The sequence below is a fragment of the Diabrotica undecimpunctata genome, chromosome 2 (assembly GCF_040954645.1).
Source record: "Diabrotica undecimpunctata isolate CICGRU chromosome 2, icDiaUnde3, whole genome shotgun sequence".
Classification (NCBI taxonomy): domain Eukaryota; kingdom Metazoa; phylum Arthropoda; class Insecta; order Coleoptera; family Chrysomelidae; genus Diabrotica; species Diabrotica undecimpunctata.
In genome coordinates this window covers 18,176,595-18,188,765 of record NC_092804.1, presented here as the reverse complement: position 1 = coordinate 18,188,765, position 12,171 = coordinate 18,176,595, and the positions used below count along the sequence as shown (strand labels likewise).

The following is a 12,171-nucleotide window of genomic DNA, read 5'->3' as shown; positions in this document are numbered from 1 at the left end:
AAAAGCTGCGGGAGCAACAACGAGATTTTCAGGACGACCTCTATCCATATTGACTGTCACACTACTGTTTTAGTTGTCAAGGTTTTTAAGAATACTTGCGAATACTTGCCATGTCTCTTCACGCTCGTGTACTTGTCAATTGTACACGTCGTATGAGCGCTCTGCTGGCCATCATAATCGCAAAGCTCGTATATTTGCAAAGTAGGCAAATAATTGTGTTCTTTGCCAAGTACACGAGTCGATTGAGTCAGCCTTTAGATGTTTCACATAAAAAAATGTAAAAATCGCAATACACTCCTGCGCTAATCAGAAATTTTTGTAATGTAAATGATGATTATTTCTCAAAGTTAATTTATATTTTAATTTCAGGAATCTACATTTATTTTCCCAAATCCTTTGGACCAAATGTTTACACGACCATGTATATGGGTCATTATTCGTAGACGACCTCCCTTTCCCACGTTAGCGCCGAATGCTACACGTAAGTATTATTATAAATATTTCTTTTTTTTTAACATTTATCGTATAGTCCATTATTTATATATATATATATATATATATATATATATATATATATATATATATATATTGTTGATTGTAAGTTGACGTATTAAATCCTTTTCCTTAAAAATCATGTCACCATTGTGCTTGCGGTTTGAAATAAGAGTTTAATTTTCACGTTGAGTTTCTCAAAAGAGTTTCCTGTTGTTAATTTATCTTCTTTAACAGAATATACTCCAATTAATTTTTGGGTTTTAGTTCCAGCCCAGCCTCCATCCCCTTCTGCCCCAGGAACAGTAGCACAAACCACAATAGCTACCAATCAAGCTCAGGCTAACCCTGCAACGATGACTACAACAATTGCGGCAACCGCTGTGCCTGCTGCTGACACAACAACAACGGTTGTTGCCGAAACGACAGCGGCCCCAGCAGCATCGACAATGGCAATGGAGCTTTCAACAGCAGCCGAAACTACAACCGCTGCAGCGTCTACAACGATTGCCGACTCAACTACAGCTGCTCCTGAAGCTGCAGAAACCACAACAGTAGCATCAAAATAATTTGAATAAATTTAAAAAATAATTTAGTTGTTTTTTTTTTCTTTTTTTAAGAATATATACTAGTTAGGTAAATTTTTTCAGTTTACTTTTGAAGTTAACATTGCAATATTTCAAACCAACTACTCACAACAAAAACAAACAAAACCTAAAGAATAGGCCCTTTTCGTATATACCGAAAGCGTTCCTACCAGCCATAATTTTTTTTGTAATTTTTCTGCAGCTTTGTAAGAGCTAAATCAATTGTCCATATTGCAGTGCTATTTGTCTCATGAATATCTGTTTTAAATCCAAGCTCGTATTATGTTAAAATTAAACATTTACTTTTTCTTTTCTCCATGCCAATGTAAGTTTTAGCAGAGCACATTTAATATGGTTTCACATCATGGTAACTAGTTTTAGACCATATTTGTCAGGCTTATTTGGGCTATGTTTATGACCATATTGTTCATGGTTGTTCTAAAGAAAATAGGTCCAAAGTGAGTGACCACAAATCACTCAGTGTGTCAAGTGCATTTGTTAACTCCTTAACGAACCATTTATTTTTTCAAAAACGGTGCCAAAAAAACCAATTTTTATTAATGCTTGCTTATTCAGTTCTTGCATAATTAAAAAATGTTAATATTCAATAAACCGAAACGTCCAATAATCCGGCACCCTCCGCCTGTGTCTCCTGTGCCCCTTCCTTCTTCTTCTTAAAGTGCCCTCTCCTCAATGGAGGTTGGCTACTACAATTTTAAAATCTTCTCTATCTTCAGCTGTTCTTATTAGCTGTTCAAAATTTAGCCCTGTTCATTGTCGGATGTTTCTGAGCCACGATAGTCTTTTCCTTCCTAGGCCTCTCCTTCCCTCGATTTTTCCTTTCACTATAAGTTGGGCATATTGGTACTTATTATTTCTCAGTATGTGGCCTAGGTATGATGTTTTTCTAACTTTTACTGTGTTAAAAAGTTCTCTTTCCTTGCCTATTCTATGCAGCACTTCTTCGTTTGAGGTATGCGATGTCCATGAAATTTTGAGCATTCTCCGGTAGGTCCACATTTCAAAGGCCTCCAATTTATTTACGGTTGATGTTTTTAGGGTCCACGTTTCAACTGCATATAGAAGAGTCGACCAAACGTAGCATTTTGATAAACGTAGTCGAATTTCGAGTTTTATTCGAGAATCACAAAGCAGTTTTTTTATTTTTTCGAAAGATTTTCTGGCCTGTTCTATTCTCGATCTTATTTCTAGATCAGGATTTAGGCTGCTATCGATCCAACATCCCAGGTACTTAAATCTATTGACCTGTTCTAAAATGTGCCCATTTATTGTGCAAGGTTGAGGTACGTTTTGGTTTTTTCGAATTGACATCACTTTGGTTTTTTTAATGTTTATTTTCATACCAAATTGCTCACAGGTCGAGTTGGTCTTGTCGATGAGTCGTTGTAGACCTACGTCGGAATCCGCAATTAACACTGTATCATCGACGTATCTGATACTGTTGATATTTACGCCATTCACCTTGACTCCATCCTTGGAATCCTCCAATGCTAACAGCAGAGGCGACAGAACACATCCTTGTCTACCTCCCCTCCTAATTTCTACTTCTGCGGATGTGGAACCTTCGATCCTAACTCTGGCGTTTTGGTTCCAGTACAAGTTTTTTAAGAATTTGATGTCTTTTCCATCTAAACCGACTTCTTGCAAACGTTCTAATAGTAGGTCGTGTCTTACTCTATCAAATGCTTTTTCGAAGTCTATAAAGCATATAAATATATTTTTCTGTTGGTCGTAGCATTTTTGGGCGAGAACTACTAAAACTGAACAGGGCTTCTCTCGTTCCCATGCCGGCTCTGAATCCAAACTGATCGTCTCCGATGATTGTTTCGCACTTTCTATAGATATGATTATGTACGATTTTTAGTAGGACTTTTACTGCATGACTCATAAGGCTTATCAGACGGAACTCATTGCAGTGTTGTGGGTTTGGCTTTTTTGGTAGTGGGATGAATATTGACTCCAGCCAATCTTGGGGTATTTTACCTGTATCATAAATGCGATTGAATAAAAGGACAAATATTTCGATATTTTCTTCGCTGATTAATTTTAACGTTTCTGGGTATATTCCGTCTGGACCTGGGCTTTTATTTGTTTTAAGATGATTAATTGCATTTATAATTTCAGATTTCAGAATTGTTGGCGCTTCGTTGTTATTTTCCAATCTTGGTTCTTCTCGTATGTCGTGAAAAAGAATTTTAATATAGTTTTCCCATTCTTTCAGTTTGTCTTCCGTTGATTCTAGCAGTTTGCCATCCGTGTTCAGCATGGTGAGAAAAGTCGTTCTCTTGGTAGTCGATGTAAACTCTTACCTTTTTATGTAAATTAAAAAAATTGTGCCTTTGTTGTAGTTCTTCTATTTCCACGCATTTTGTTTCCAGCCATTTCTCTTTTGCTTCGGTTATTTTTTTTCGAATTATTCTATTTAGTCTTTTGTATTCTCCGCCCTTGTCATTTTTTCCTTTGCATTCTCTTCGTTTGTTCATTAATTGTAAAATCTCTTCTGTCATCCATTCCTGTTTGTTATTTCTAGGTGTTACTTTTAGATGTTTTTCCGTTACATTGTTCATTTGTTCTTTAATAGTTTTCCACAGAACGTTTATGTCATCGTACTCGCTAATTCCCGCTACTCCGAATGATCGCCAACATCCGGAACGGATAGGCACTTTAAGAAGAAGACTCGCTAATTCTATTGTGGTCGATATTTCCTAAATTTTTGTTTAATTCTTTATTTACTGTCTGATGTATGGTGTCGTTTTTCAATAATTGGATGTCTAATAGTTGATGTTGAGGTTTTTGTTTCTTTATTAGTTTCCATCTTGCGCGAACTTTTGCAACAACAGGATTATGATCGGAATTGATGTCAGTTCCAGGATATGTTTTTGCACTGATGACTGCATTGTGATATCTTTTGTTGACCAATATGTAATCTATTTGGTTACGGATTACTCTGTTTTCATTGTGTTGTAGTGAAGTCCAAGTGTACAATCTGCGAGGGTGTAATTTAAACCATGTATTTGTCGCTACCATGTTGTGTTGTTGGCAGAATTCTGTCATTCTCTCTCCCCTGTCGTTCCTTGCTCCAAGTCCGAAGTCTCCAATCAATCCAGAAACTTTTCCTCTACCTAACTTAGCATTAAAGTCACCTAAGATAAATGTTAGGTCTCGTTTTTTGGTCATCTTTATAAGTTTTTCTACGTCAGCCCCTTCCTACACCACACAAATCTATTGTAGTTAAAAATGTCACGTAAACGGAAACACAAGATTCTAGCTTTAAAATGTAAAATGGACATTTTATAGAAGTTGGTGAAGAGAACATGTGTACAAAAGATAGTGGACTTCGTGAATACAATGAAATGTGGAATACATTCACACAGTGAAAGAAAACATTCGTATCCTTCAAAGAAGCGGGCGAGCCAGGTCGTAAAGTGCTACTGAAACACACAAATTGGAATTGTTAGTAATTGGTAAACCTAAAAATTCAGAGCTTTCAAAACTATTTATCTGCCAATCTACTACGAGAACCAATTTAAAAGTTGGGTCACAAGAGAGATATTTAGTTATACTTCCATAAAGACTTTGTCCCAGAAATGAAGAAGTTTATGAAAATATCCAACTTGCCGATAGGAGCTTTACTTGTAATTAACAATGCTCCAGGCCACCAAAATGAACAAGAAGTTAGATCAGTGATGGGAATATCTAAACTATCTATCTACCACCAAAATGCACAGCTTTATTGCAGTCGATGGACCAAAATGGTATCTAAAAATGAATGCCCTTTTATTAAAACAAATAACTCTTTCATATTATTTTTCAGTATGAGCACAAAACGCAGAGCGCCAAAAAATTTAAGTTGAAGTATGTTGGATTCTCTTCACGCACAAAGCTCTGTTTTAACTGATTCAATTCAATCATGATGGAATAAGCTATGGCCTACAATGAATGCTGTGTCATAAGACAGAATACTGTCTATTTCCGATTGGTTTTAAAATTTATCAGAAAAACGATTCGAGACAAGTGAAGATTTATATTCTTGGTTTAAAGGGATCAAAGAAAAAGAAAATTATTACTTCTTCTTCCATTCTTTATAAGCTATTCTGCTTGTTCATTGGCGGAATAATACCTCTATTGAAAGTTGTCACTCCATCTTTTGCGCGGTCATCCGATACTTCTTTTGCCGATTAGTGACTTATCTCTTGCTATTTTAACGATTCAGGTCTCCTCCATTCTGCTTATGCGGTTATTCCATTATTTTTTTCTATTTTGTGTCCATTCATTTATACACTGTACGTTACATTTTCTTCTAATGTCTTCATTTCTGTTTCGATCTCTCAGCGTAATTCCTGTAATTCTTTTCCGTACTCTGATCTTTGCCGTTTCCAGTAGCTTTTGCGATGTGGCTGTGTGAGGTCTTGTTACTGAGGCATATGTCATTATTGGTCTTACATTAGCTTTATAAATTTTGAACTGCATCTCAGTATTAATATGTCTGTTTCGCCATATAGTGTTATTAAAGCATCCTGCCAGTCTATTTGCTTTTTGTACTTGATCTCTTACTTCTTTGTCCAGATCTCCATAGCTGGACAGTGTAATTTCCAGGTATTTTATTTCCATTACTTATTCAATACTGATGCCATCAATTTATATTTTACATCTGGTTGGTTCTTTGCTAACTACTATTGTTTTAGTTTTCTAAGATGAGATTGTCATAGAAATTCTTTTGCTTTTTTGTTAAATCTGTGGACCAGTCTTTGAAGACTATCTTCATCTTGGGCTATCAATATTGCGTCGTCTGCGTAACAGAGTATTTTTATTTCTTTGTTTACCATTGTGTATCCTCTTCCTTTATTAACTCTTTTGATGATGTCATCTATAATTAAATCGAAGAGCATGGGGCTCAATGAATTCCCTTGTCTTATTCCGCTGTCTATTTCTATAGATTCTGTAAGTTGTCCATCTATTCTGACTTCCATTTTGTTGTTTTGGTAGATGTTTTCGATAATTTTTTTATATTTAGGAGAACTTCTCTATTATACAGAAGATGGATTACATCTTTGAGTCTTACTCTGTCAAACGCTTTCTTTAGTTCAATCTATCATACTCTATCTGGTCTATTACATTCTAGTGATTTCTCAGTAATTTGCTTTATAACGAATATTGCATACATATACTATCTTCCACTACTCTGTAGTTTTCTGGCTGTTTTTATCTCCTTTTTTGAATGGTAGAATTAGTTCGCTTGTTCTCCATTCTTCCGGTATTTTATTGTGTTTTATAATTTTATTAATTAATGTTGTTAATTGTTCTGTCATTTCTGAATGAAGATAATTATTAAAGATGAAATATATGAATCAGTACAAAAAGAAGGAAAGCCTGGTAGAAATACTGGAGCCACTAATTACAACAAATACAAAAGTAAATCCAGATACAGCAAATAATTGTTTCCATACCTGCATAACATGGGCTCACGAAAATGGCGTATGTCCTAAAGATATTACAATTATTTGAAACATTCGAGAAAAGGTTTATAAACAAGGGCTACAAGTTGCATAAAAACAAACCTTCTTCTTCTTATGGTGCCCTATCCAATTAGTGGATGTTGACGACAATTCTGGCATACTCCTCTCGGTCTTGTGTGGCTCTAAAGAGTGCATGGGCATCGAGGTTTGTCCAATCCCTTATGTTTTTAAGCCATAAGTATTTCTTTCTTCCGATTCCCCGTTTTCCTTCTATCTTCCCGTCCATAATAAGCTTTAAGAACTGGTACTTGGAATTTCGAAATATATGACCCAGATAAGCAGTTTTTCTTCTTTTTATTATTTGCAGCAATTCTCGGTCTCTGCCCATTCGATTTAATACTTCGACATTTGTTGTATGATCTGTCTAGGGAATTTTAAGTCGTCTTCTAAATACCCACATTTCAAAGGCCTCCAATCGGTTCATCACATTGGCCTTTATGGTGCAGGTTTCTACACCATATAGCAGTATGAAGTAAATGTAACATTTTACAAAGCGATATCGAAGCTTTAAGTTAAGGCTGCTGTTGCTTAGCAAGGTTCTCATATTAGTAAATGCTGTTCTGGCTTGCTCAATCCTGCTACGTATCTCTATGTCTGGATCTAGATCTTCAGTTATCCAACTACCGAGATATCTGAACTTGGGGACCTTATGGATGTTCTTATTGTTTACTCTTATATTTTATTGCATATTTCGTGTTCTGCTAACCACCATTACCTTCGTCTTGTCTATATTAATCTTCAAGCCCAGTCGTTCTCCTTCAGTGTTTATTCTACGTATTAGTCGTTTTAGCGCTTCTTGACTATCAGCTATTATGACCTATTATGATCAGATATTATGTATCATCAGCATAGCGAAGATTTCTAATAGGCTGTCCGTTGATTTTGATTCCATCTTCAGTGTCACTTAAGGCTCTATCGAAAATCGTAAGGAGGGGTGACAGAACACAACCCTGTCGTACACACAGGGTTGTGTTGTACAAACAAACCTTAATTAAAGATTATCTTAAACTATGTAATTACATAGTTAAATATGAGATATGTTACAGTAAAAAAAAAGTGTAAATGAAATACTTTATTTATTATGAATTTTTCTATATAATCCAGTAATCCGAACATTCCAATAATCCGGCATCTTAGGTTTTTAATAGTGCCGGATTAGTAAGATTCTACTGTAAAACTTTGCGCAGCAGATATAATAACACATTATTAATAACATTTATTATTCATTTATAACAGATGTTTATGTACATTTAATTATAATTAGCCTTGGCTTCCTCCAGAACTGCCGCTAGAGTCACCACCCATTCCACCGCTCATTCCGCCGCCCATTCCGCCACTCATGCCACCGCTACCACCGCCTCCCATACCGCCAGATGGTGGTGGACCCATACCGCCACCTTGGCCACCTTGAGACCCTTGAGCCACTCCAGATGCCACCTATAATTAAATCATAATTTCTTATAACAATTATTAAATAGAATTGTATGTGTAGAAAACAAGCATCATGGCTGAAGAAATTGCCAGGTCTACCTTTATAAAAATGAAAAAATTATTTTGTAATCGTGATATTAGTATTCAGCTATGAACTAGAATGTTAAAATGCTATGTATTCAGTACTTTGCTTTACGGTGTTGAGGCATGGACTCTTAAACAGAAGAGTGTTAAAAATCTTGAAAGCTTTGAGATGTGGTGCTACCGCCATATACTAAAAATAAGTTGGGTGGATAAAATTACAAATGAAGAGGTAATACGCAGAATAAATAACGATCCAGAAGTTATACTGAATATAAAAAAACAAACTTGAATACTTTGGCCACCTGATGAGAGGACAAAAGTATACATTCCTACAAAATATAATGCAAGGAAAAATCCAAGGACGCAGAAATCCAGGCCGTAGAATGTCCTGGATGAGAAATTTAAGAGAGTGATTTGGCTGTACCACTAACGAATTATTCAAAACAGCAGCAAATAAAATTAGAATCGCCCTAATGATATCCAATCTCCGATAGGAGAGGCACTTAAAGAAGAAGAATGGCTGAAGAACATTCGCCAATGAACAGGTATTCTACCTGCAGTATCGGCAGACTTTTTAAATATACGTTGAAGATGAGACTCGAAAAAAGAAAAATATTTTATTTTGGAAGATGTTAAATTGATTTCCTTCGAAACAAATCTTATTGCATAGCAGGCTGAGGCTAGTTTCTTACTTAACAAATCGATATGAAGGGACTGTTTAAGGTTGCTGTTTATAAAAATGTCGGACTAGGGTTTTATTTTAAGTAGATCATGTAGAGCATGAAGGGTTGCAATATTAGAGTTCCTCCAGGTGATACTGGTATCATCAGAAAAAAGAAAACAATTTCCATCGATTTTTAAGTTAGTGATGTCATTTATAAAGATAAGGAAAAGTAGAGTACCCAGTACTGATCCTTATAGTACTCAATATATAATGCTTTTGTGACTAGATTCAGTATCATTTGCTCTAACTAGTTTCCTATTCCTTAAGTAAGATTGGAACCAATTCAAAGAAATGCCTCGAATTCCGTAGAAATTTAGTTTTTTAATAAAATGTCTTGATTAGCTTTGGCATAGTCACAAAAAATAGTGGCAATGTAAAGATTGTTTAGTGCTTGATAGACCTCATGTAGTACAGAAAACATAGCATCACTGGTACATTTATTAGATAAAAAGCCGAACAGACTTTGTGATAAAATGTTATTTTCAACGAGAAATAACATAAGTTGGGCTTTTATAAGTCTCTCAATAAATTTGGTTATGACCGGTAGTAAGGCAATAGGTCTATAGTTGCAGACATTCGATTTTTCGCCAATCTTATGAAGAGGAATAATAATGGCTGTCTTTAGGCACTCTGAAAATATACTTTTTTCAAAAGAATCATTAATTAGTGAGACAAGGACTTCCAACACAATTTTTGGAAGATTTAAAAAAAGTTTTATGGATAGTCCATCAGTACTACAGGAAGATTTGCTTTTGATACTACTGATTGTTTGGATCAGTTCAGATTTATCAACTGGTCTTATAAAAAATGAATTCGAGACCTTTTTTGAATTGTGGAGATAGGAAATAGGATCTTGTTGTGGCAAAATAGTTGATGTTATATTTTTACTCGTATTAACGAAGTATTCATTTAGATTTTCGGGTTTGGAAGAGAAAAATGAGAGCTGTGTTAGTTTTATTTCGAAGATCGTTTATAATGGACCAAGTTTCTTTTGCAACATTTTTAGAGCTTTCCAGACGATTTTGATAGTCCATTTTTTAGCTATTTTGATAAGTTGTAGCTAGGTTTATCTGTACTTGGAGATATATTTAGTGACAAAGACGTTGGTATTAAATTTCTTCATGTACAGTAGTGAACGCATATTCTTGGCCGATATGTGGATACCTTTGGTAGTCCAGGTTTTGTGATGTTTTAATTGTTATTAAAGAAAATGCCTTATTGAAAATACAAACAAGCCTATCTAAAGAATCACTGAAATTATAGTGCACGGCCAGTCAGAAGTCAAGCACAAATTTTGGAATTTACGAAAGTTCTGAGCGGAAAAAATCCTACCTAAAAGTTGGGTTTTTGAGGATGGTTTGTTAAGAGTGTTCAACTTGGTATATACTGCTTTATGATCAGGTAGTCCTGCAGAAACTATTCTGTATTGAAAACAAAGAGCGTCCGTCAAATTTGACAACTGTGAAACAGAAATCATAGTCATTAAAAGAGGCGTTCAACGGAGATGTGTGACTTATAACGCAAGCGGAGATCAAAGATAAGAGAAACGTTGACCAAAGAAGGATTTCCTGGCTGAGAAACCTTCGAGAATGGTATAATTGCAGCTCAGTAGACTAATTCAGAGCTGCTGCAAATTAAATACGGATAGCTATGATAATAACCAACCTCTGGAGCAGAAGGAATCACAAGAAGAAGAAGGTTACCAACGATGGGGTAAACCGGATAAGTACATAGTGGATAAATGCAGATCAAGCAAATTTAAATCGAAACTTAACTTACTGGATATCTTAATGGAAAAGGAAATAACGAAAAGTGGTACATCATTAAGTAAAAAACTCTTGGAAAACAAGAAAAATAAACAAAATATACCAACCTGCATTGCTACCAATAGAACTGCAATCAAAACTGCGCACTTCTTCATATTGGATTGTTAATATTTGGGAACTGTATAGAACTATACTGATATATAACGCCTCCTTTGACTTTATATATACAGAAAATTAATTGCGTTTAATTTAGTGACAAACATTAAAGATTATGTAAAAATTTGCTATTTAACAACAATGAATTAAATAAACACCAATTCGTTGAATACAATAATTGTTACAGGATGTTTATGGATGCAGTTTGATTTATATAATTACGAAATTACTTCTAATTTAGTTTATTAAATAACTTATATAATTTTACATAAATACATATTAGTTTAATTTAAAATGACAATGTATTTTTTTATACAAAAAAAATTACAAACTTACAACCTGAAATTGAAATCAATTGCCAAATTATAAAAAAAATATGAAATTTAATCTTTTAAACTAGGCGAAAACGATAGTGTTGTGATTGTCTTTTTATGTAGACAAGACTCGTCTGTTTTTCAATGTGCCTCCAGTAAGTTGTCGTTCCATCGTTTTCGTGGTCTTCCTACTGATCGTCTTCCTATTAGGGAACCATCTCTTGTCGTCTTTACTACTCTATTTGTCGTGCGGCTTATATGATCGTTCCATTCTACTCTTCTATTTCTTACACAATTATTGATGTTCTCCACCTTGCAAACTACGTCGTATATCTGTACTTCTAGCTCTATCTTATAGTGTCTTACCATCAATTTTTCTGTTTTTATCTCTGCTCTTTCTAACATATTTTTTGTCCTCTCTGTGTCAGGTCTTGTTTCTGCCACGTATGTCATTATTGGTCTAATGACTGTTTTGTAAATTCTACCTTTCATTTTTTTCCCGATATTTTTGTTTCTCCATATTGCTTCATTCAGGCAATCGAGCTTTCCGTAGCTAGATAATGTGATGCCTAGATATTTAAACTTCATCACTTGTTCTATTATCTGACCTTCCAGCTCCTCTTTACATATCAGTAAATTTGCTGTTGTAACCATGCATTTTGTCTTTTTTGGGGAATTAACATGTTAAATTTTCTGGCGGTTATATTAAATTGGTGCAGCATACGTCGTAAATCATCTTCACTTTGAGAGAATAGTATTGCGTCGTCTGCATAGCAGATTATTTTAAGTTGTTTTTCTTCCATTGGGTATCCTTTTTTAGTTCTTACTTTTTTTATTATTTCATTCATAATCGGGTTGAACAATAGAGGACTCAAGAAATCTCCCTGTCTTATTCAATTGTCAGCTTCATTAGAGTCGGTTAGTTCTTCTTCTACATTTAGTTTGGCCAAAATCCTTCTTAAGGTCCAGGAAACATAGATATGGCGGTTTGTTGTGTATGTCGTCACTTGCCTCATGATAAACATGCATGCTCTTTCCGACCTAAAACCTTGTTGTTCTTCTGTTAGTTATAATTTCATT

General features: G+C 34.9%; 1 protein-coding gene across 1 annotated transcript in view; it reads left to right on the top strand.

The window, feature by feature from the left end:
• Positions 1 to 1,061, top strand: part of LOC140433624 (uncharacterized) — a 41,559-nt gene extending 40,498 nt beyond the window's left edge. The window contains exons 2-3 of the mRNA XM_072521606.1: positions 370 to 481; positions 760 to 1,061. Coding sequence (XP_072377707.1) covers positions 370 to 481; positions 760 to 1,061 — 414 coding nt within the window. The remainder of the gene's footprint in view (positions 1 to 369; positions 482 to 759) is intronic.
• The last annotated feature ends 11,110 nt before the right edge of the window (positions 1,062 to 12,171 follow it).